The 26,379-nt window shown below is 43.3% G+C and overlaps 1 protein-coding gene across 7 annotated transcripts in view; it reads left to right on the top strand.

Annotated features, from left to right (window-relative positions):
- Nucleotides 1-26,379, top strand: part of Clip4 (CAP-Gly domain containing linker protein family member 4) — an 85,254-nt gene that overhangs the window by 6,193 nt on the left and 52,682 nt on the right. For 2 of the 7 annotated variants that reach the window (XM_087907373.1, XM_087907366.1), the window contains exons 1-5: nt 2,995-3,140; nt 11,811-11,958; nt 20,754-20,893; nt 23,214-23,307; nt 24,189-24,350. In XM_087907373.1, coding sequence (XP_087763499.1) covers nt 11,826-11,958; nt 20,754-20,893; nt 23,214-23,307; nt 24,189-24,350 — 529 coding nt within the window. In that variant the 5' untranslated portion in view covers nt 2,995-3,140; nt 11,811-11,825. The other 5 variants (XM_087907371.1, XM_087907370.1, XM_087907368.1 and 2 more) reach the window with 5 other exon arrangements.

Here is a 26,379-nt window from a genome sequence, read left to right as displayed (position 1 = left end):
CCTGACTGTGGATGTCACATGATCAGCTGCTTCAAGGCCCTGCTGCCTTGACTTCCCTCAGTGACGGGCTGTATCTTTGAAATATGAACTAAAATAACTCCCTTTCCTCTTTGCCAAAGTATTTTATCACAGCGTCAGGGAAAGAAACCCAAGCCCCTCACCCCTCATGAACTGCCTACTGCTATCCTTCCCTTAGTTTATATTATTTCTTGGCTGCCTTTTGATGATGTGCTTTAGATACTAATTCCTAGCTATGTTTATACACTTCACACATCTTCTCCCAGCTCGTTATGGCTTTTAAAAAATCAGATGTTTACATGTGTATCTCCATTTGGTAATGTGCAATGAGTGCAGTGCCCGCGAAGGCCAGAAGAGGGCGTTGGGTCTATTGGAGCTGGAGCTATAGGCAATAGTAAGCTGATCCTAATCTGGTGCAGGAACCACCCTCAGGTCCTCTGCAAGAGCAGGGGACGCTCTTAACTGCTGAACTGTCTCTCTCCTTTCTTCTTACTGGAGGTGTTCAACTACAGTCACTTGGTGGAAGAATTTTGTAAGGATTTAAACAATGATGGTTCTTTGTTAGTTCTGGTTCCAATAAGAACAGATGAAGTTTTTCTATGACAGTTCCTCCACCATCTTCGGCATTGAACCCAGCCCCTCCAGTACATTAGGCACCCTCTTTGCCCCGGGGATCCATCCCCAGTGCTTTAGCTGTGCATTGTGAAATCCATTCTTACTGTGCATTCACATTGTCTTTCATATTTTCTTTTCTCCTTCACATATCTCTACCCAGAGTTGCCCTTTCTATAGGACACATGACTTTTTGTTTCCATTATTGACTAAACCTGTTTCCCCAACACCATCCTTTAATTCATATCTTTAAACATTGGTATGTGATAAACATAAAAGCAAGCACTATTATGTATATCAAGGACTCGCTTCACCAGGGGTCTGCATTCTAGGTCTCTTTCATGTTTATTCCTTCTGTGTCTATAGTGTGGAACAATTTGAGGAGTATTGGTATTAGTTCCTCTTTGAAAATCTTGTAGAATTCTGAGCTGAAGCCATCTGGTCTTGATCTTTTTTGGTTGGGAGACTTTTGATGACGGTTTCTATTTCTTCAGCAGTTATAGTTCTGCTTAATTTGCCTATCTGGCCTTGGTTTTATTTTGGTAAGTGATATTTATCCAGAAAGTTGTCCATTTCCTTTAAGTTTTCCAATTTTGTGGAATATACATTTTCAAAATATGACCTGATGATCGTCTGTATTTCCTCCACATCTGTTGCTATGTTCCCTTTTCATTTCTGATTTTGCTAATTTGGATATTCTCTCTCATCTTTTGGTTAGTTTGGCTAAAGGTTTGTCTATTTTGTTGATTTTTTTCCAAGAACCAACTCTTTGCCTCATTGATTCTTTGTTTCTATTATGAGAACTGGATTTTATAAATTGATCTTGGATTTGGTAGCATTGCTGAACTAATTGCTTCTAACAATTTGCTGATTTCTTCTGGGTGTTGCATGTGGAGTGTCAAGGCACCTGTGCATACAATAGAGAGGAAGACATAACTTATGAGTTTGGCTCAGTGCTGTAACCATTCCTGTTGATGGAGTTCCTATCTATCTGGCTCTGCCAGAAGACTGCCTCGTGCGGTCCTAAGGTATGTACTCACGTTGGGAAAGTGAGTCTCTCTCTCTCTCTTCCTTTCCTAAGAATTTTATCCGGCCCAGTGCACAGAGGAAGAACAGTGACTGCCTTCTTTTGCTTACTTCCTCTAATTCCTTCCTTATGGTGTAGGGTTCAGCACCCGGTGACAGAGCTTCCCAGTGTCTGAATTTCTGAGTGATCCCTGTCTTCAGACATCTCTGGGCCCTTATGCCTACCAGGACATTCTGTGTAGGTGACGCCAAATGGTGACTTGAGAGACTTTCAGATCAGACTTGGTGTGATTCTTTTGTCCCACTCCATTGGTGAGACAAAGGCAAGATCTTACAGGCAGAGTTCTGCAGAGCGGACAGTTGGCCACACCTTTTCTTCTCTCTGTGGTACCGACCACTGATGGATACCTTTCACTCCTGTCACTCTGATTCATTGTGACATTATTCAGGAACCTCATGCCTTCAGATGTAACTCAGTCTCAGTTCCTGTAATGGATCATATCCCAAGTGCCTGGCTGTTCCAATGATTAGTTCCAGCTCCCAGTTCTGGCCTCTTATTGTCCCATTTCATTGACAAGACCTAACTGCAAAGTTTGTGCAATGTGTGTGTGTGTGTGTGTGTATGTGTGTGTGTATGTTCCCGGGCACAGGACTCCAATAAGGGCTTGTGTTCCTGATGGCGAGGTAGGGAGTAGTTTCAGTTTGGGGGACCAAGGCAACTAAGGAGTGGAAGATTCTACCTGGTGACTTGGTGTCCTGGGAATCAGTCTGCGTACTGTGTATGTTGGGTGTAGCTGAAAGGGACACTAGTCTGTCTGGTTCTAACAGATCTTTATTACAGTTTAGAACCACTCACCTAGCCACACCCCATCATCTACTAATAGTGGCCAGCTTGGTGGATAATTATAAAAAACAAAAGCAATAAAAGCAAACTGTGTAGCTTGGAAATGTCACCAGTCGCTCCTGTTACAACAGATCTTCATGTGTTTCTGTGGCAACAGGACTCATTTAAAGGCACTTAGAGCCAACTTCAGGCAAATTACTTTCTCTTCTCACCAGCTGAGAAGGTGGGTGGGTTAGGCAAGAATTGGGTGTGATAAAAACAGGGAAAGGGAGTCGGAGTCCTGGTGTGGGGGGAAGCATCTGTCTTACATTATCGGAGGAGAGTGCATGAAGGCTCAGAGTATGCAGGGAAAGAGAAACTGGCAGATGCCCAGGGGCGTGGGATGGTGATGGAATTGAATACTACATAAGCACCCTGAGTTTTAGTTGGCCCTGTGCCCCACCCAGTTCTCCATTGTGGTGTAACTGCCTCACACAACTGTTTTGATATCTTGGGCTGCGTTAGTAGACGCTCGAGAGGTAGAAGGAGGTGGCAGGCTTTCTCCTTCCGGCACTCATTACACCGGCTCATTCCTGAGCTTCACATTAAAGAGAACTCAAGACAAGCCAGGATGCACCCTAAAGAGTCCTTCAACATGCCGGTGAGTGGGCTTGCAACCATGCCATTGGCACGCAGCCTGAGAGACAGAAAATGCTCGTTAAACCTTAAGTTGGAGTTATATGATCTATGATCTTTCTCTTCTCACCAGGGCAGAAACAACCTTGGATTTTTAGCTCCCACGGAAGAATGTTTTTCAAAAGGCTAGTCACGTAAGAGGGAGTGAGTCCCTTCTTCCTAGAAGTGCCCAACCAGAGCCACTTGGTGGGAGAATGTTGTAAGGATTCAAGCAACTAGAAAGTGTTTGTTCTTGTTTTTCTCATCCCTCGAGCCAAGAGTTGTAACTGAAGAAGGCACTCGGATGTGTGCTGTGCACACAGCTCTGATCTTGCAGTGGCACCGAAGGGCATCCACTCACACATTCTCTCAACATGTTAAGGCATGATAGAGAAGAAGCGTTAACAGTATCATAGCCTGTGGGAGCTACATCACCAGAGCATGGCTGTGGTTTGACCCTCTTAGCTCAAGGTTGCAAATGCTGCCATCACATTAGATCTCCCTATTAGAGGCTAACGCAGGCCTATAGCATGGCAAGGACGTAGAATGTCAGTGCCCACATCTGTTAGGGGTCAGTTTCACTTCTTTTTCACTATGGGCAGATGGATGAGATGGGAAGAGAAGGCAGGTGAGGAGGGAGGAAAAAGTGGAAATAGAAGCGCTCGCTGTGACTATTCACTTCTTCCCTTCCCTGACACATTTCCTTTGTAATTTCTGAACAGGTGTGTGTGTGTGTGTGTGTGTGTGTGTGTGTGTGTGTGTGTCACTATTGAGAAGAGTTTTCACAGCAGGACATGGAAACAGTTGACTGAGGGGGTATACCCTAGGCCATGCATGGCCACATTATCTAAAAAGGGGAAGATGTGGTCTCTGGTTACCAAATGCTGCATGTGGGGGTGGGGGTGGGATGAGGGGGTGGTGTCTTCCAGCCCAGGATGCTAGGGAGTAAGGGAGGCCAAATCGGGCCAACTAACTAAAAGTTTGCCAGAGGAGAGGACGCCTGCTGCAGCCCCAGATCACCGCCTGGGTCAGTCAAGGTTTCTTTAGAACTCGATTCTGCCGCGCTGGACAGATCCCCACGTGTGTAGGGCACGCCAGGGACTCCCGGGAAGCCTTCTAGACACCCGTGAGCGTGGAGACAGCAGGTGCAGCGGCGCAGACCTTTTGCCTGTTGAGGGGCTCAGGGGCGCAGGCAGGAGCCGAGCGACCGCAGGCGCGTGCGCGGGGCCGAGGGCCGAGGCCTGCGCCGCTGCACTGCGCGCGCGCCGAGCCGCGCGTGGGGCCCGGTTCCGGCGCGCGCGGCGTGGAAGGCGGCGAGTTGCAGTGGCCCGGCTGGAGGCTCCGCAGAGGCCACGGGACCACTGCGGGAGGGCGGGAGCGCGCCCCTGCGCCTCGCCTCTGCGCCCCGCGTCCGCAGCCGGCGCTCCGCGGGGACCCGGAGCTGGCAGGTGGGGGGAACACTGGGGGACGACGGGGCCGGGGAGGCCGGGAGGCCGGGCCGTGGAGCGGTTGGCGGTGCGGGCCGCACTGGGGCGTCCAGAGGCCTCCCCGTTCCCAGGGCGGGGAGGTGGGTGCTCGAGTCGGTTCCTCTCCGACTGAGATGCGTGCTCTGCTGGGGCTCGCGCTCCGTGGACACCTGAAGTATTTCTCACGCGCGGGACTGCACACCCTGGTGGGTTTCTCCATGCGCGCGGGTCTCTTCAGGTTCCCCCTCGCCGCCCCTTCTGATTTAGATCATTAAGAAACCCTTGGGCAAGCGTGTTCAAAACTAAATTGCCTCTACCTCACATTGCTGGTGGGAGATTTCCTTCGTTCTGATTTGCATTTGGGAAGTTGCAGAAGGTTGTGAACAGAGACCTGTCCCCTACAGAATCGCAGGAATTAAAAGAACCGGTTTACACCTATAGACAGGAGGTGGCTCACGTCCTCCAGACGCTGGGTAGGCCCTTGGGATTCCAAGCCTGTTCTGTGACAATGTTTACACATGTATCAAAATGCTATTTTGGAGGGTTTGTAACTTGGCGCGGGATCCGGGCTACACTGTTTAGTATATTGTAGCACCAGCGTAGGGTTAAGAATGCCTTTTCTTCTGAAGTGTGTTCCTGAGCCATCAGCTACTTGAGCTGCAGTTGAGTCTTGCTTTGACGTTTGCCAGTCATGAGTCTCCTGACTAGTTTAAGTTGACTACGTGGCAGGAGAGCAGGTGGTGTAGCACACTGTGTCTGGAGGGAAAGCGGAGGAGACTTGGAAAGGGCAGGATTCCAGCTTTCTACATTCTGACGATGCAAAACCATCCAGGTTTAATTTTAACATAAACAAGACGCGGCTTTTGGCAATGCTTTCATTTGTTAGGGACTAGGGACCGCTCGCACTCAAAGATTCTGCCACAACGGAGTTGTTTGTATCTCTTTTGTAGATTTAGTACACGGTGCAATGTTTGTTAGATTTATTTCCAGATCCGGCTTCCCAGATACAACCCTAATTGCAAGGCCCTTTAAAAAAAGCGATGATTATATTGTTACCATTTTGCTTATAACAATCCCAGGTTTGGAATATATACTTGTGAGCTTGAGTTGACAATCGACCTCACTCTTTCTTTCACTCTGTTAAAACCCTTTTAGAGCCTCTGGTTGCTTTTAGACTCACTGTTCTCTTAATTATTTATAATTATATTGCTACAGCCTTGCTTGGCACTTCAGCCTTCATTCCTTATTCCAGGCATCGGTAAGCTGTTTGTGTTCTGAAAAGCGAGCTGAACTGTTTTCCTTCGGTGCTGGGTAGGAGGGTGCCCATAGCTGAAATGTCCTTCTGGTTGTGGTGGCATCAGTCACATGCAAACTGATCCTTCAAAACAGGGCATATTTAACAACCCCAGGTATATAAAATAGGCATGTAAATCAAACAGTAGTTGATAATAAATAATATATTTATTTTAGAACAACTCTTTGGTATACATGTGATTTTACTATTAAAGATGAAAACAAATTTGCATGATAAAGAGGTAATTGTTTATTTTTAAATTTAAGTTGGATGAACATTTGATGCTACAAGATACAGAGCATCTTCAATGTTTTGCAGAGCTGATCTATAGTGCTGACAAAGCTGTTTTGTATGAATATAAATATAAACATCATAAGTGTACATAATAAACATATGTATAAGACCCTTTCAGAAGTTTCTGAAAATTCTGTCCTAATCCAAAACCAGAATTAATTTATGATTTTTTAAAAGCAAAGATTTATTCTTATTTTCCATGCATGAGTATTCTGCTTTCATGTATGTTTGTGCCTGGTGCCTGTGGAGGCTGGAAGAGGGTGCTGGGCCCCCTGGGACTGGAGTTACAGGAACTGGTGCTCTCATGTGGGTGGTGGGACCCGGCTTGGGTACCAGAGTAGCCAGGGCTCATAACTGCTGCATCAACTCTTTAGTATCAATGTTTTAAAAATAATCTTAATATTTTGAGACAGGGTCTCACTATGTAGCTCTTGTTGTCCTGGAATTCTCTATGTAGATCAGGCTACTTTGGAACTCATAGAGATCCAAGTCTAAACACATGTGCTACCATACCCAGCTAGTGATTTTTTTAAAATTTAGAATACAAACAGCAATTAACAGAATCAACATTTTAACAAAATCTAATTCTAAAGTATGCTAATTTGATGCTTACGTGCTGAGGAAGGACAATGGAAACTTATTAAAAGCCTTTGTTTTCTGTAATTAAGCCACTATATTTCTGTAAGAGCAGAACTCTTTGTGAAAAGCCCTGCAGCCCAGGACGGACACCTGGTCTTGCGTCTGGGTGGAGCTGTTTCAGGCAGTGTCAGGTGTCATTGCATGGTATGTCCACGTGTGCAGTGCTAAGTGCACACATGGTGTCTTCAGAACCAAGGCTGAAGCGAGGTCACATGGTAATACTATAAGCACTGTCTCAAACACCTCCGATACATTATGTATTTGATTTTGTATTTGTTTTAGGTGATCATACATTTAGAAACCTGAACTATTTTAGATCGCCATTTGTGTGTGTGTGTGTGTGTGTGTGTGTGTGTGTGTGTGTGAGTGTGTGTGACTGAATCCATCCCCAAACCCAAGCCTGCAGTTTAAGAAACTCTGAGCTAGACCAATGGAAATTTTAATTTAATTTTAAAAGCCCCGTAGGTTGTAGCTATCGTGTTGGCCATCTGAGCCTTTAATTATTAGGGCCCAGAAGTCCTATGCTAGCTGTCTTATATCTATGTCCACATAGTGCCCAGCTCTTCTCAGTTACAGTCCTTACTCTACAGTAATTGTGCTTCCTTGGAGCAGCCTAGCCCTGGGCTGGAATCTACAGGACAGAACTCCTTTCCTTATCTTTGGAATGCACAGCTTAGGACTTCATGAGAAACAATGTTATTGGACGTGTGACCATTAGACCTGTGACGGAACTTCAGGGCAGGTGTCTGATGTGCTGTCTAGGGCCTAGGGCTGCTTTTCCAGTGTTTTGTCTGTGGCAAATGAAAGTGTCACTGGAGCCGTGCCTTTACATGGTTTGTTTTTGGATCTCATGAGAATAAAGGCTCATGTACTTGCAATATGTGTGTGGTGGGTGAACAGATGTTTTGTAAGGAGCAAATGAAAGGACCCTTGGAGTTGTGCTAATAAAATGTAAATAGTTAGTCTTGTTTTGAGATTTCTTGAAAATAAACACCCACCACTGACTGTGATGGGAAACTGAATTAAATGGCTGTGATTCTAACATGGACACAGCTTGGGTCTCCTCGTTAGTCGAGAAGCTCCAGTATGCTGCCCTTCAGCTGTATCTCAAGCACTGGGGAAAAGACTGAGGTGTAGCTCAGTGGTAGAGCATTTGCTTGGCATATGTGAGGCCACAGGTTCAATCCCCAGCATCACAGACATAAACAATTCTGAAAGAAATTCATGGCATGGTCGGTTCTTTTGGAGGCTCGATGGCCCAACCTCTCTGAAGACATTGCTTGACACTTCTCATTACTGATGTGCAAAGACAGGATCCGTCTTCTTGGAAAACCATAAACTGTTGGAGCCTGTGACAATATGCTTTTACTCAGAAATGGTTTGAGTTAGTGGAATAAGATGAAATCCCATGGGCCTGAAAGTTTAGAGAGCCTAGTTCCAGTTCCTAAAACTCTAAGACATGAGTGTGCCCAGTTAATCAGGGAGGGTATTCTCAAATTCTCAAACCAGCCCTTCCCAGTTAACCGAAGGAGATTTTTACAAACAATACCTACTCAGCTCAGATCAGTACGCCTCTATACTTGATGAAGGTTCCAGGTACCATGGCCTTTCAGATCTAGAAATTGTTTCTAGGGAAGGATTCAGGGATATGTGAAACTTGTGTGCTGTGTAGTTTGTGGTGAAATGAAAGAAAGATAGGTTGAGTTTTTTTTTCCAAGAAGGCAAAGAATTTTTTTTTTTTTATCATTAAGGTGCAAAAATACAAAGAATGTCCTCATGCGGGTTAGGTAACACTGTGACTTCCTTGGTCTTGAAGTGTAGATGGAGGCTGCTCGTTCGTTCCTGGCCGCCCAGACCTGAAATTATCACACAGAAACTGTATTAATTGCAATACTGTTTGGCCAATAGCTTAAGTGTATTTCTAGTTAGCTCTTATATCTTAAGTTAATCCATTTTTTTTATTAATCTGTGTATCACCACGTGGTTGTGGTCTACTGGTAAGTTTCCGTGATAAGGTTCTGTCTGGCGTCCTGTGGCAGCTACATGGCTTCTCTCTGACGCTGCCTACTCTCTCTATACATATCGCTTCTAGCCTGGCTATTTTCTGTCCTGCTATAGGCTGAAGCAACTTCTTTTATTAACCAGTGGTAGTAAAACATATTCACAGCATACAGAGGGGAATCCCATATCGTTGAAGTGGCAAGTAAAATGATTAAATGGATTCCATGTCTTGTGTAAATTACCTTTCCACCTTGGATCTGAAATTTTAATGTTTATTACGTGTGTACAAAATGCTAGTTTTGTTCTTGTGGTAGCTGACAGTTGTGTAAAATGTACGGTTTTTGTTTTTGGTTATGTATGTGCACATATGTGTGCATGCTTCTGGCCAGAGGTTGATGTCACCTGCCTTCTCTGAGATTTTGGTTTGTCTGATCTAGGAACAAGCCTGCTCTGGGGTCCCTGTCTCCATCCCTGGAGTGTTGTTATTGCAGGTGGGTCACTGCCTACCCTGCTCTAATGTGAGTCTTGAGGGTCCGGACTTCAGGCCTTACACCTGGGCAGCAGACGCTTTACCCTGGGAGCTGTCTCCCCAGATGTAGTTTTACTCTTTAAGGACCTTGACAATCTGCAAGAAATGAAAGGTACTCTTGGGATCACATCAAGACATTTTCCCATCATTTTGCTGACAAATTAAGAGTATAGGAAACGTGTCTGAATCCCCAAAGTGTGATTACAGTCGGATTACTCTTCCTAAAACACGGCTTTAAGTGTGCTAGTCTCTCTTGGTATGCCCGTTCCCCAGTGCTTATGGAGTTGAGTGGTTTGTTTTTTTTTGACCAGTTAAGAACTATTGTAGCTACTTCCCCACTAAAGAAAAGCCCACTCCAAACCCAAAATGGAGTTAGCTTTACATCTGCGGGCTCTCCCAGCTGTGTGTACCCTACACCATGTGGTCCTTTTCAGTTTCTTCCCAGGCTCAGATCAGGATATGCTCTGATCCTTTGACATTCCCAGAGCAGAGTTTCCTGGTACTCACTGATGGGAGTACGTCTCCTTCTGTGTCATCAACTGTGTTCATCAATGATACTTCGTTTTAAAACTGGATTATAAGCTATCTGCCACGCATGATTCACCAGCCACCCTTTTTTGTAATCTCTGAGACATCTAAAAGGGGGCCTTGTGTGTGGTGACCACCATGGATGTTTACTAAGTTTGTTTTTTTGGTTCCAAAGGACGCTTCCTCCCTATTGTGGGCGATATTTACCCAGACTTGTTACCAAGCAAGCAGGGGTCTGCAAGTAGAAACTCGCAGATGGGTAGTGTGTGATGAGAAGGAAGGGGCTGTGTTAATGGCTTTCCTTCCTGTTTGGAATGATGGATGGAGATCACCGCTGCCGTTTAACACTGATCCCTTGCTTTTATGTTGTTCCTGTGTGTGCAGCAAGGCTAATGTCGAAAGAGTCCATGAATCAGGTGGCAAGTAATTTCCACACCAGTTCCCCCTACAAAAGTTTGAGATTCCTTTATGTAATAAGAATGAGGTTAGTTTGTTTAATACGTAACATTCCTGTGCACATAAGTGTATACTCTCTAAGCCAGAAGAGAGCACACTGTTCTTACCAGTTCTGCTCAGAGAGAGAAAAGGTCTGAATTAAGTGGGGAGGAAACCTGTTTCCTTGGAGCTGAGCAAGATGGTAAGCTGATTCAGTTAGTTTAAGATGCTACTTTAGGGCCTCTATAGCAGTGATCAAAAACAACCTGGGGAGGAAAAGTTTATTTTATCTTACAGTTTGTAAGTCCATTGTCCAGCGAAGTCAGGGCAGGAACCTGGAGGCAGGAGCTGACACAGACGCCTTGGAGGAGCGCTGTTTACTGGCTTGCTCCTCATGGCTTGCTCAGCCGGCTTTCTTTTGGTACCCAGGACCACTAGCCCAGGGATAGCACTGCCCACAGTGAGCTGGGCCCTCCCCCATCATTCATCAATCAAGAAAATGCACCATAGGTTTGCCCACAGGCCAGTCTGGTGGGGGCATTTTCTCAACCGAGAGTCCTTCCCAAATGATTCTGGCCTTGTAAGGTGACATAAATCTACCTAGCAGATGTATGCTACCCCAATGTTAAAAGCATACACAGAACCGTATATGTGGTATATCTCCTTCTAGAATAAACTATTAGCTAACTTTTTGCTTAGTTATATTCTTTGTGTTTAATATAATCTACAGTCATTTGGTCTTGTTTATATCTAGAGATAAACACAAGGAATTCAACATGTTTCAGAATGGAAAGAAAAAAAACCCTAAGTTTTAGTTGTACTGTTAAACTTCACTTAGCATTTCTCTGCTTTCTGTGATATTCCTGAGATATAGGCTGTGTATAACACAGGTCTAGTTTAGAGCTAATTCCTTCTTCATACTGATATTTTCTGGGAGAAGGTCTATGAGGGGGCACAGCCCTCCTCCTGTCTCGATGGAGAAGACAGACCCCACATTGCTAAGCGGGACAGTCTCAGCCATTGCTTCCACTGGTAAAAATGAAATAATTTCTGAGATATTAGAAAACAATGGCAGCCTACTGAACTAAAGCCTTCCCTGAGGATGAGCATTGATATGGCTCCAGTGGCAGACGATGTCGCATCATGAGATCCAAGGTTGCTTTACCCGACTTAATGCTGCCTGCTTGGGTTAGCTCAGCCTTGTAAACAGGTTATCTCTTAGTGCTAAGTTAATTTTTAAAAAATAAGTCTATTATTGTTTCTCACGAGCTTTGTATTGCAACCATACATGGGCTGCTGATGGTGCAGCCTGTGGGAAGTGGCGCATAGTTCTTAAAAATGACTGTTTGCTCAGACATTGACATTATCAGGTTAACTGTGTGAAACTCTCGGGATTTTTGTTGACCAAAGGCAGTCATCCTAAATTGTGTGTTAGTGAAATGCATTCTGAATTTTCCTTTCCCATTATAGGTGGTTTTCTAGAAGATGACCATAGAGGACCTCCCGGATTTTCCGTTGGAAGGAAGTTCGCTGATCGGAAGATACCCGTTTTTATTCACAGGCTCGGACACGCCGGTTATCTTTTCCATTTCTGCAGCACCAATGCCTTCGGACTGTGGTATGTCACAATCTGTCTATTGTACCAATGCCTTCGGACTGTGGTATGTCACGGTCTGTCTATTGTACCAATCAATGCCTTCGGACTGTGGTATGTCACGGTCTGTCTATTGTCATGAACTGGTAGCCAGACTCCTGTCTCAGACTCTGTCTGCACTCACACTATTTTGAAACCATTTGCTGTGATTTTTTAATAAGATTTTCAAACGTTTCCTTTTTCAAAACCACAATTGCTTATCACAGTTTCTGCCTCTTAAGTTCAATGCTTTATTTCTGCTGTCAGCGTTTTTATTATGTAAAAACGTTGATTTTAATCACTTTTATGGATTTGGAGGATTTTATTTTTAGAATGTAATGGTGCTCAAACACGTACCATTCTGCTGGGTGTATTAATTTTGGTTAAACAGACTGACTTGCAAAAGCACCATGTGCTTATGCAGGGCTAGTGTGAGATTCATGGAGGCCGGAATGAAATCAGCTTCTATTGAAGCTGATCCATTTAAGTCTTCTCTGTAACATATAAACTTGGAAGGGATCTAGTCTTTGTACTCTGATTTATTCACCCCAAGAATATATTTTATAAGATAGTTGATAAATGGATAAAGTAATTTTTACAGAAATAACAATATAGAACTGTTACATCTCCACTGTAGTTGAGTTTTCAGCATTTTATTTTGTCTCTAGAGGAATAATTCAGCTTTGGGGTATTAATATATTAGTAGAATAAAGTTACTACACTAGGAATTCGCCTTAAAAAACCCTGATATCAATTCTAGTACTTCCTCATTTCCAAGTGTGTTCTTTCTGTTCCTAGATTCTGGTCACAGCCCTCCAAGGACTTACCTGAAACATACCTGGATTTGTGTGCAGCATGTACTCATGTTGACTGCATTTATTTCCTTTCTAGCAAATTAGTTATGGAGGGAAGCCTTAAGCTAAAAGCACATCACGCTTGCTCATGATACTTACTGTATCTTGAATTAGTTACCTCATCTCCTTAACTAGACTGTCAGGTTTAGCATGGAATAACGGGCATATTATTTATTTGTTTGGCTTCCCTAATAAAGGGTAAGGCAGCCATTTGATGTTAGCTGCTTAATGTTGGCTGAATACTTCCATATGAAGATGATAATGAGTATTGGCCCCTCTGCCTAACTGGAAGTAAACATTGCTTCTATTAGGATGACAGACACTTGGCATCTGTGTAGGCATTCCCATAGAGACATTTCATGGGTGAGACCTCTGGCGTATCCAGTCAGTCTCTTGCAGAGCCTCACTTGTGGGTGTATTAGTTATTTTGCTATTGCTGTGATAGAAAACCATGACTAAGGCAACTTAGAGCAGGAAGGGCTTATTTTGGGCTTACAGTTTCAGAGGAGTAAGAGTTCATCACCACCATGGGGAGCAGGGCAGTAAGCACCAGGCATGCTAGCAGGAACAGCTGAGAGCTCACACCTCAACCCACAAACAGGAAGCAGAGGGAGCTAATGTGAAATGGTGGGAGTCTTTTCAAACCGCAAAGCCCATCCGCAGTGACACATTTCCCTCAGTAAGACCACCTCTAATCCTTCCTAAACAGCTACCTTCTAGGGAACAAGTATTTAAATGCCTGAGACTCATGGGAGACAGCTCATTCAGAACACCACACCGAGAAACTAATGGGATAGATAATATTTCATTGTTAAGAAGCTACACACACACACACACACACACACACACACACACACACACACACACACACACACACATATTTACCTGTGGACTCAAACTGTGTCTCCCTGGACTCTGGACGCTGGTACTTGTTTGATAAATGGAACTCACAGTGATAAATATGATAGAGCCTTCAGGGATTTGGGGATAGCGTGAACACTATCTTAGTATCTTCTTCCATTGACCCAGGTGTTTCCTTACTAAGCTTTACCAGTGTTGCCTTAAAAAGTAGTTTGCAGAATGCTGGGCATGGTGGCACACACCTTTAATCCCAGCACTTGGGAGACAGAGGCAAGTCAATCTCTATGAGTTCAATGCCAGCCTGGTCTATACAGAGTGAGCTCCAGGACAGGCAGAACTACATAGTGAGTCCCTGTCTCAAACAAAACAAAACAAAACAACAACAACCAAACAAACCCCAAAAACTAAAAATAAAAAAGAAGAGTAGTAATCCCATCCTAGCTGCTAGTCAAACATTTGATAAGTATAACCCATTGCTATTATTATTTAAATGGGCTGACTACTTCCTTGTCATTTGAGTGTTTTAAAAATTAAAGCATATTAATATGTGTGTATGTTTTGTCTGCATGTATATCTATGCACCATGTTTGTGCCTAGTGCCCTCAGAAGCAAGAAGAGGGCATTGGATCCCCTTGGAGGTCCAGACACTTGTGAGCTGCCATGTGGGTGCTGGGAATTGAACCCAGGTCCTCTGGAAGGGCAACCAGTATTCTTTCTCACTAAGTCATCTCGCCAACCCCATTTGATTGTTTTTAGTTACTGAAGCATTGTTGCAGGCTTTCCCTACCCCCAGGGCTGGTGTTCTTCACTCTCCTACATTTGCTTTCCAGATCTTTGCTACTGTCTGTCTCTTAGGCTGTTAGCATGGTATCTTGGAGCTCATTAGAAAGGTAATCTCTGGCTCAGCAGAGTATTACTAGGTTAGAATCTACATTGTAACAAGATCCCGAGGGCTTGTCTCCATCAGTTTTGGAGCAGCTCGGACACAGAACAAGAACGTAAGTATCTCTGTCCCTCTCCAGTAAATCCTAGGAAAGGTTTGATTAGAACTGAAATTACTAAATCACTCTATAGAGAATTGACAGCTTTAAATTGTTTCTCTTACAGTCCAGGAGTATGATGTTTCTTTTCTGCTCAAGTCCCTGCACTTTTACATTTTTCTCTAAATAAGACTCTTATATTTATTGGTATGCCTGTTATTTTCATGTGTTTTTGGTATGGGGTATTTTTTCATTATATTTCCCCTTTTATGTAGGAATAATTTTTCTGGAGAAAATAATTCATTTAACTTATGCACATTTGAATCAATACAAAGCCACAGTTGGTATGATGAACTTATGACATAGTTATTTGTGATGGTTTGAAAGAAAATGCTGTTAGCACATGTGGCCTTGTTGGAGTAGGAAGTCTGCCACTGTGGGGGTGGCCTTTGAGGTCTCATAGATGCTCAAGCCATGCCCAGTGTCTCAGTTCATTTCCTGTTGCCTGTGAGTCAAGATGTAGGACACGTGGCTACTTCTCCAGCACCATGTCTGCCTGCACACTGCCATATCACACCATGATGATAATGAACTAAACCTCTGAATATGTAAGCACCTCAATCAAATGCTTTCCCTTTATAAGAGTTGCTATGATCATGGTATCTATTCACAGAAATAGAAACCCTAACTAAGATATTATTGTTTGATTTAGCTAAAAAAATTTCAAACAGATTCAGTTCAAATCTTCTCGATTTCTTCTCTGACATGGTTTCTCTTGTTCCGAGAGTTAACCACTGTCATGTAGGTAACAAGATAAAATAAATGCTCTGATTATTTATACTTATATTTAGTGTGAATAATCAGATAATTTTTATATTTTGTTACGTATGTGAAGACCTGCAGCAACAGGTAGTATCATTTTGTGTATTGACAGTTTTATGTAAATGTCTGTATAATTCTATAACTTAATTGATTCACTAATACACATTTTGAGATCTGTTCTTATCAACATATGTGTTATCTTTTAATGCATTTATTTGGTTGTTAACATATTCCATCAATTCCTCTAAAGAGACATTTCATCATTTCCCCCTAGTACCATCAATGCTAGACTAGCATTCACTATTTAAAAATATTTAAAATTAAAATGTAACTATAGCATTTTACCTTTGCCTTTCTCTCTCTGATCCCTCCAAGTTCCCCCATCCCTCTCAAATTCATGTCCTCCTTTCCTATAAATGTTATTCTCTCTCTCTCTCTCTCTCTCTCTCTCTCTCTCTCTCTCTCTCTCTCTCTCACACACACACACACACACACACACACACACACACACACACCTGCTGAGTCCTGCTTGCATGCATATGATTTCAGGACGGATGACTTGGTATTGGATAACCGACTAGGGAGCTCATCCCGGGAGATGTCTAATTCTGTCAGCAAAGAACGAGAATTCTTATAGGGCATACAGAAGAGACTCCTCAGTTGTATACGCACATATATTTAGAAATGTCTCTTCATTAGAAATGGCCTATGGAAGTGGCTAGTGGATGAGCAAGTGAACTGAACCAGAAAAACAAATCCATTAACTGCTATTGCCAGAAACATACCTAAGTTTATGATGGAGAAACCACACGAGGCATTTCTCCAAGTTGTTTGCTAGCCTGTTCTTCCAGATTCTTCTCTGTTGACGGTGTGACAGCTCTGAGGCGTTCTCCCAGGCCTGCCTTCTTCTTCCCCTTTCTCTGCAGGATGCACAGTGGCACCTCAGCAGACTCTCCTGATGACTCTTGTTCATGCAGGTTTTGTTGTTTGACTCCCATGGAGACTGTTTGCCAAGTTAGTGGATATTTAAAAGACTTTAAGACTTAGGAGGGTAAATGCAGGAGAGATTGTGAGTGTCCCTGTCAGGTGGGAAGCAAGCAGCATCCGGGAGTGCAGTGAAGCCAGGCATGAGCTTATCCAGCTTGAACCAACCGGAAAGGTCAAGTGGGCTATAGTCAGGTCCTGGCTTCCCCTTCCTGTCCAGTTTGCATTTTTTCCAGACACTGTGCAATAGGGCTTCAGTTTTCCTGAGTGATTGAGAGGTGCATAGCACGATGCCCGAGTTAAGATGCCTCTTCCTAATTAAGCTCACCGGTGAGCTGTCCAAGGCCATGTGGTGCCTCCTGCAGTTCTGACTGAGGAGTCTAAAGGTTCTTGTAATAGATAAGGCTCCTTGCAGTGAAGTTCAAGTGTAGTGTTTGTCTTTGTCTTTTCTGGGAAGCCAGGTTCTAATGTCTGGGCTTTTGTCTTTGGCATCAGCTCAGGGGCAGTTCTGAGATCTGGTGGAAACTCAGCGTGATAGCGTGCAGTAGTGCTTGGCATGGTCACAGGAGATGAACGTGAGAACATCTCCTTTCAGAACGTTATCAAGACTTTAAGCCTCTACCCCAGAGCTTCTCACCTTTCCTGGCTGCTGAGTTCCTCATGTTGTGGTGATCCCCAATTGTAGTTATTTTCATTATTAATTCATAACTGTAATTTTGCTACCATTGTGACTCTTAATAGAAATAGCTATGTTTTCCGACAGCCTTAAGTGACCACCGTCCAAGGGTTGTTTGACCCCTAAAGGGGCCTTGAACCACAGGTTGAGAACCACCGCACTGCCCATCTTGTGACATTAGCTGTCTAGGTGTTTAAGGGACAGTTCAAAGTGTTTGGAAGACATGCTATAAACTACTTCCAATCAGTTGGGTTCCTGGATTCGTGCCTGAGTGTCTAGATAAGGGGAGGACAGGTGCTCTCAGTGGATGGGCTGCCTGGGCTTCCGGTCTGGATGCTTGGTGGTATACCTGATGTTTCGGCAGACTTTTGAGTAACCTGCATCGCAGCAGGCATGTCTTCGTTCACGTGTGACTGGTGGCTGTCTCCCTGAGGTTCACATGGATATTTTGGCTTCAGCTTAGAGAAATCAGGGGAAAGGCACATTCGGAAAGTTGGAAATGCCATTTTGGAAAGTGCTGGCCAGGTATTGGGGAAAAACTAGAGAAATATAGGATCCAATCAGGCTTAGAGATGGCTGGAACCTTGGAGAGAATGGGCAGGGTGAGAGGCTGCTGACAATGGGTACATCTTATGTCATACATACTTATGGAAGTATAATTTATTTCTTCCTATCATCCACATTTCTTACCAGAGACAATCACAGTAAAACTAACTTGCTTATAAGTTTCGTCTACTTAAACTTGGCCTGGGTATTCACAGACGCGCATCAGAAAAACCACCTCTGTGCTCATTCTCAAATAGGGCATTCCAGCCAGAGCTCTGCCGATGTCCGACAGGCTTCATTGGTGCTATAGAGTCAGCCAGCTTTCTTCAGGCCATCAGGTAATATGGAGCCTCAGAGCAGACTTTTAAAATTCATTCCAGGCTAAGGCACCAAGACAAAGCCTCACCCACCGTGACCAGTTAGAAGGGAAACAGGCTCTCCTGAGCTTAGCGTCCTGAGAAGAAGATTGCGCAGCCAGAGCTCGTGAACTCTGGATGCACACACAGGGATGAATTCAGAGAGAAAAAAAATGCCGCCTCCTTTTATTTGTAAAGGCTCACTTTTCTAAACTGCTGCTAAGTTGCAGGCCTTAAGAGAAAAAGGGCACTTTAAATCTGGGCAACAAAACCTTGAAGTGCCAGAAATATTTCAACCAAGGTCATAGTTACCCTGTGTGAGTTCTGTCATTTTTGCCCTGCTGAGCCCAGGCCTGCTGCCTCCTGGTCACTTACATAGGGCGCTGGAGGCTCTCACCCAGCCAGTAGTGTGATCTCTAAATTACCAGAAACCCGTAGTGTACACACTCCCCCAAAAACCCTCTGGCAGTTTCTTAGAATAGTGCTTATAACACTTTCAGAAAGGCATTGGAGTAAATTAAAGAAAAAATCTGCAGGCCATTCAGGAGTTCATTATGATGGGATTGCTGTAGAAAAGGGGTTATTCCCGTGACATTATAGACTATTTGAACTGTAACTGATAAGTTGGACCAGGGCCCACCAGATTTCTAAGAATTTCCTACGGCTTCTGGACAACTCACTGATACTCATCTGTCAGTCATCTGTCTGTCTGCAACAGAGGTGCCACATCATAAAGACAGCTCTTGCTTTTCTCAGTAGTTTAACACACCAAGTCGGCCTCTAATCAGTAGAGTCTTTCCTCTCTCTCTCTCTCTCTCTCTCTCTCTCTCTCTCTCTCTCTCTCTCTCTCTCTCTCCCCCTCTCCCCCCCCCCCATTATATAAGGAAAGGGAACAAAATCATTTTCATTAGAAAATTTTGGGTTCCTCTGAGAAGCCTGAAAGGTAAAATGAAGTCAGAATGACTTTAGAATTTGAGTTTTGGGAAGTTTGTAAAACAAAACAACAGCAACAAAAAAGGGCCACAGTCCAGTTTCCCGTTCAGCTGAAGTGACAGAAATTTCAGACACAAATAGAAAAGGCCATGTAGTTTCATTGAAGGTGACCAAAACCTCTTGGTTGTTTTAATTAAAAAGCTGGAGCATTCAGAGACTGCATGGGCACAGAAAATTACCTTGACAGATGCAGAATCTCCATTCCTAGGAGGATTTCTCCAAAATTAAAAAACCCTTCGTACTCTGCCATCAAGAACAGACCAGGACTGAAGGAAAGCCTCGTTGCTATGAAACTAGCAGCAAGAGATCAACTCAAGATTTTGCCAATGTGCTCTATCCGAGCCCTTTTTCCTGTCCAAACCCCTATAGCTATTTGGCCATTCGGTTCTGTTCTCTTCCATAGACGCTTCTATATTCATACCTAATACCTTCTCTTGGCTGTCGTGCTTGATGTTTTTAGGTTGTTGGATGTACCATTTCACAATTTCTAGACACACTTCTTCAACATACAGTTTTTCAGGGTAGCACAAGACGTATTTATTAAACCCAGATGATGGTTTACTCCTCTGACTGAGGTGGATAGTCTTGGGTTAGCAATTGATTTTTATTTTGTCATATTGACTTATATCAGTTTAATAGACTTAAAGTTGTATTAGATGACTCTCAAAAATGTTACGAGACTTTACATAGCTAACCATCTTATTTTTCTTACTCAGGATTTTTTTTTTATGTAAAGATAGCATAAGCTAACTAGTAACTCTATAATAAGCTTTTTTGAGTAGGAAGCCAAGTAGAATTTGGGTTAAATGCTGCATATATTTCTTGCTGACAACTCTGGAGCCATATGTTTTTTTTTAAAAAAAGTAAATGAATAGGATTTTTCACTTACTCAAATCATGTCCTGAGAAACATTTGAGTTAATTCTTAATTTTTTAGGAATATCTTTTATTTATATCTACTTAACAACACAAATACACACAAACAGATCTGAACAGAAATGCTTTAGCAGTGTGCCGGGTAGAATAGCAATAAAAGGCCTCCTAGTCATCTTAGTTAGGGCTATTCATTGCCATGATGAAACATCATGACCAGAGCAGCTTGGGGAGGAAAGAGGGGCTTGTTTATTAAAGGACTTCAGGAAATGCAGAAGAGTAGAGGACATGGGAACCTCCCATTTGGTGTATTTATTTTTACCTGTGTTATATCGTTGATACGAAACTGCCATCTGCCATTTGTGTTTTGAGAGAGAAATATTGATGAAATTTGACAATGTCTTTGGGCCTCAGAAATCACATTTGCACAACCCAGGCTTTGAGACCTGGACTCACATGTGTGATTTTAAATGCATGGTACTTGGGTGCCTCACTTTCAAGACGCTTTAAGCATGACTCATTCTTGGTTTTGAGACTTGGTTGATGTTACCAGGCTTTTTTCTCCCCTCTGAAAATGTTTGTATCAGTTGAGTGTTTGCCCCATTACTTACCTCCAAAATGCTCGAAACAAAGCTGGGCGGTGGTGGCACATGTCTTTTAATCCCAGCACTTGGGAGGCAGAAGCAGGTGGATTTCAGTGAGTTCGAGGCCAGCCTGGTCTTCAAGGTGAGTTCCAGGACAACCAGGACTACACAGAGAAACCCTCTCTCGGGGGATAAAAAGCCAAAATGCTTGAAACCAATAATAAACTCAACTTGCACTGTTTTGTATTTCAGAGTTTTCTTTCTTTGATCCCAATGATGCATCATGTCAGGAAATTCTCTTTGATCCCAAAACTTCAGTCTCAGAATTATTTGCTATTTTAAGACAATGGGTTCCTCAGGTCCAGCAAAACATTGACATTATTGGAAATGAGGTAAGCATGCCTGGCACGGTAAGCTTTGCGTTACTGCAACTGATTCGATTATTTTCTCCTTCTGAGAGGAGAGATCCCTGTTGGGAGAAGCCCATCACAGTCTTGAGTCTGCTTGCGTTCCAGGTTCTCACGGAGCAGTAGGCACGCTGCCTGTACGTCCCCCCCGTCCTCTGGCACCTGCCCTCCGTCATCTCAGCTTCTGGTGGGAGCAGGGAGAGGCATTTTGCATACCCCTTCTTTGTACAAAGTAGTTCTGCAGACTTGCATCCATTCCATGAAGGTTTTAAATGCCGTCACATTCTTTCTACACTTTGGGATGGTCTGGTAATGATCTAGGCTTCAATATAATTTTAAAATGTTCAGCTTTTTGAGGGAGAGTTTGACATATGTTGTAATGCTGTAGGAAAAACACACATTTTTTCAAGTATTATTGTAGCCATTGGAAAAAAGTTTTTCTCATTTTTGAAAGAATGTATTTGGAGTAACGTCATGTTGGAGTCATCTTTAAGAATGGCCTCCTCAGCAGTGGGATGTCCAGGAAGAGTCCCGGTGAGGCCCCAGTGTTGGTAGTGTAGCAGAGACTAGGGGCCTCGAACCAAACCAGTGACTCTTTGCAATGAACGCCTGCCTGTAAAAATATATGGACAAAGGGGATTACTGTGTGACTCTCTGTGTCACACTGCAGCTTCTATGATGAGATTTTTTCCTTTCTTCCTTTTTTTATAACTCTTAAATTTAATTTTTTTTATTTTGGGCTGGTGGTGGAGGTTGCAGGGACAGAGGGCAGATGCAAGGGAATGGGAGATGTGTGGGATCAGGATGCATGATGTGAACACACAAAGAATAAATAATAAAGTTAAAGAAAGGATGGCCTCCTGCCCACACATGCTCAGATTACATTATTGCAGTGTGCAGTGTTGAGTGCAGTGTTATTGGATAAAGGCTTAGATGCCATGGTTGTTACACTGTAATCGTGGGCTTTCTTAGATCACATTTTCAACTTTGATTTCTTTTTATTTTTTGTAATTAAAACATAATTAAATAATTTTCCTCTTTTCCTTTAACCCCACCCAGGTACCCCCATTGTTCTCCCAAATTTATAACCTCTTTTTCTTTGTTAGTACACGTATATGTGCATATATCTATTATTGAATATAACTACAACCCGATCAGTCTGTATAATGCATGTATGATTTCAGAGCTGACCATTTGTTATTGGATAGCCAATAGGGAACTCCTCACCGAGGAAGACCATTTCTCCTGATCACAGCCTTTCTTAGTTGCCTGGAATTCTTTGTCAGGTTGGGGCCCCATGAGATAGCCCCTTTCCATGCTAGCATGTCTGTGGATGTCCTTGTTCAGGTCTTACTCAAGCAGTCATGTTGATGAGACTTCATGGGTATAGTTTCTCTGCTGTTTCTAGGAGACACAGTTCACAGCAAATTTCGTGTTCCTCTGGCTTTTACGGTCGTTCTGTCCTCTCTTACGCTGAGATCTCTGAGCTTGGGCTTGGGAGCTGAGTTGTAGCTCAACTGGGGTTAGGTCCCACATACCTTCTCTCTGTATCTTCATCAGTTGTAGTTTTCTGTAACAATCTCTGTCTGTTGCAAAGAGACATTTCTTTGATGAGACACACTTAAATGTGGGCATACAGATAACTATTTAGAATATAATTAAGAATTATTCTGGTTCAGCAAAGTGGCGATGGTAGGTTCTCCACGGTCCATGTTGTCACTGTGCCTGCATAGTTGGCTGGGTTTCCTGTATCAGGCACTCTCTTCCTCTTGCTGAACTACTGGTTACTGCCAAGGTATGACTGCCACTGCTGTACCCTTAGGGATATCATGCCATGGGGGCCACTGTGGTTCATACTATCTTACCTGGGTAGGACTGTTGGTTACTTCCTTCCTTTGAGTCTTGTGTGGTGCCTTCTAGTGCTATGGAAACTAGTTCTTGGGGAGGAGGCTGCCAAGTCAGATCCAGCTCAAGTTCTCTGGGTCTTGTATCTTAAGCACAGTGGATTCAGCAATAGGGACTTAACTTCCACTTCTAGGAGGTCACCAAGGGCAGCATCTGCAGCCTGTGATGTTTTGAGAGTCTCTTGGACACCTGACCAACAAGTCAAAAGGGGAGTTTTTATGACTGGTCTTGGGATTTTTGTTCGTCTTTGACTTTTAGGGTAGAGGAATGTTGTCATCCCAGATGGGAAAATTTTATTTGAATTATAGATATATGTATTATATGTAAATTAGGTAAATGAGTATATGATTCCTTATGACTGATTCAAACATACCTACTCTTATTTCACCTCTTTCCTCAGATTCTCAAGAGAGGTTGCAATGTGAATGATAGAGACGGACTGACGGACATGACTCTGTTACATTACACTTGCAAGTCTGGGGCTCATGGCATCGGTGAGTACGTGGCTGCCCCCTCCTCACTCTGCATCTGTGCCTGTGTGATGTCTGCTGTTAGCCAGTGACCTGGGCGGGGCATCCAGCTGACTATCTGCTGAGCATATATGGATTCCTCACCCCACCTCCTGGGAAAGTCTTGATACCTGTGATTACATCTCGACATTTTCTGCAGTAGGCTTTGTGCCTAACTGCCCAGTAGTTGAGATCCCATCCAGGAATCTTCCAGATGCTTCCACGAAGGCCGGGTCAAGGTCCCTTCTCTAGCATAGCAGTCCTTCAAGGCTTTAGGGTGTAGGGTTATCTCTGAGCTCTGTTCCTACTTATGAAACGTGTGCAGCATATGTCCAAAATTGCTGTTTTTTGGTGCTTTACCAGGGAGTAGCCTGCCTCTCTTAGTAGACTATTGTGGTTGTCTATCCTTGTTTCATTAATCTGATACAGAACTTAGATTGTTAGTGCCTTTTCTTCTTGTAATCCACAATGTTGCTATACTTCCATCAAATCAAAATGAATTTATAGTCTGAAAATGATAACAAGATAAAATAGTAGCTCAAATATTTTCGCACTGAACTGACATTATTCTTTTTATGTCTTCATTGTAGTCCATAGTATGGAGGTCTTAGTTCATTTAAATAATTTCTTACCATGCTCTTAGGCTGTCAGAATTTTACTCATAATGGCACTGTGAGCATCTTCACTATGTTAATTCACACTCCTGAATGGGAGCGTTTGCTTGGGATTAACTCTTAAAAAGATTTTTGCAGTATAAATGTAGGTCCAGTGTGATATTTGCTATGACTTTTAAAGAAAGACATTAGAGAGATATGTGCTCTGAATTAAATATGTACAGAAGAAAAATAATTTATTTTTTTCTTCAGGTGATGTCGAGACAGCTGTAAAATTTGCAGCTCAACTTATTGATCTGGGAGCAGACGCGAGCTTGCGGAGTCGCTGGACAAACATGAACGCCTTGCATTATGCTGCATACTTTGATGTCCCAGAGCTTATAAGAGTGATTTTGAAGACATCGAAACCAAAAGGCAAGTGCTGGCTGATGCCTGTTACCAACGGATGTTCTGTAATGGCATCCGAGTCACTGTAGAGGAGGGCTTTCTCCTAATGCCCTTTGTTTAACTTCTGAAGTAGTTAAGAATTTCTTTACTGTCTTTTCACAAAAGGCTTGGTCCAAAGGAAAAAACCAAGTGTTTTCTGGGCCTTCCTGTCCCTGCAGATCCCCAGTGTAGTGAGGATTTATTGTGGAACCCTGTGGTGTACTTTATAATTCTTTTGTCTTGCTTGGGAAGCCAGGGATAGAACAACAGAGTATTTGGACTGGCGTTGACGTATTTGGGGCGGGGGGGGGGGACTCTTATTTTTATTGATTTTATTGAGCTCTACATTTTCCCCTCCCTGCCTCTCCACTCCCCTTCAACTCTCTCCCAAGGTTCCCATGCTCCCAATTTTCTCAGGAGATCTTGTCTTTTTCTACTTTCCATGTAGATTAGATTCATGTATGTCTCTCTTAGGGTCCTCATTGTTGTCTAGATTCTCTGGGATTGTGATTTGTTGACTGGTTTTCCTTGTTTTATGTTTAAAAACCACTTATGAGTCAGTACACATGATAACTGTCTTTCTGGGTCTGGGTTACCTCACTCAAAATAATGTTTTCTAGCTCCATCCATTTGCCTGTAAATTTCAAGATGTTTTTATTTTTCTCTGCTGTGTAGTACTCCATTGTGTAATTGTATCACATTTTCCTTATCCTTTCTTAGGTTGAGGGGCATTTAGGTTGTTTCCAGGTTCTGGCTATGACAAACAATGCTGCTATGAACATAGATGAGCACATATCCTTGTGGTACAATTGAGCATCCTTTGGATATATTCCCAAATGTGGCTTTGCTGGGTCTTGAGGAAGGTTGTTTCCTAATTTTCTGAGAAATCGCCACACTGACATCCAAAGGGGTGTATCATCCTGCACTCCCACCAGCAAATCAGAAGTGTTCCCTTTTCCCCACAACCTCTCCAGCATAAGTTGTCATCAGTGTTTATGATCTTGGCCATTCTTACAGGTGTAAGATGGAATCTGAGTTGTTTTGATTTGCATTTCTCTGATGACTAAGGATGCCCCTACATGCTGATGGTGATATCCTAAAGTTGATATTTTCTCTGGTTCTCCTCTATTAAGAGGAATAAGAGCAACAGAAGGAGTCTTCTAGCTTAGATAGAGTGCCCAGTGCCATCCCGTTTCAAAGGCGTCTTAGAGACTCAAGAGCCAGTTCTCTCAGGAGGTTAGTTTCTAGCATCTGCTTTACACAATCATCCAGCCTCTTTTTAAAATTCTTTCTTTCCATCTTGCGAGTGATGTTGGGGAGAGAGTCTCTGCCCGTGGTCCTGTGTTCAGTAGTGCAGGTCTGTGTTGCCACAGGTGTCTAGTCATGCCAGTGTGGTCCCCTGCAGATTAGTGCACAACTGTGGAGCCAGAGACTATTAAACCCTTGTAGGAAACATAACAAAATAGGATTCTCCATTCCAGATGATTTCCTGCTCAAGTATAATGCAATGTGATTTGCTGTGATTAGAAAACGTTTAAATTGTAAGGTTCCTTTTCTTACTGTGGGGTCCAAATTCATTTGTCGAGTAGTGTCATGAATCAGTACGTAAGCACTCCTAACTCCAGGGACTTGTTATTGTTTTGAGGATCCTGCATAGTTTATCTGTCTTCTTCTACAAAAGGCTGACTAGTAAATAGCTGCTGTAGCTTTTCAGACTCTCTGGTGTCTGTCACAGCCACGCATTTCTGCAGCTGGAGCATGGGTGCAGGCTCCGAGAACGCGTCTGTGAATAAGTGTGCCTGCATTCCCATAAAAGTTTGAGAAACAGGAGCTAGGGTGCATTTGCTGACTCCTGTCCGAAAGCTGACTTCCTTACTGTGTCTTCTGGGGTGCATTGCATTACAAGGAAATGCGTGAGAGTGTAGTGAGCAGGCATGGAAAGCCAGCTATTCCACAGACGTGAATACTGCCATTCACTGCCTCTGCTGCAGGTAATTTAGGATAGCTGGAAAACTCA

This window comes from Myodes glareolus, chromosome 6 (genome assembly GCF_982192425.1).
Source record: "Myodes glareolus chromosome 6, mMyoGla1.1, whole genome shotgun sequence".
Lineage (NCBI taxonomy): Eukaryota > Metazoa > Chordata > Mammalia > Rodentia > Cricetidae > Myodes > Myodes glareolus.
This window is presented reverse-complemented; position numbering and strand designations above follow the sequence as displayed.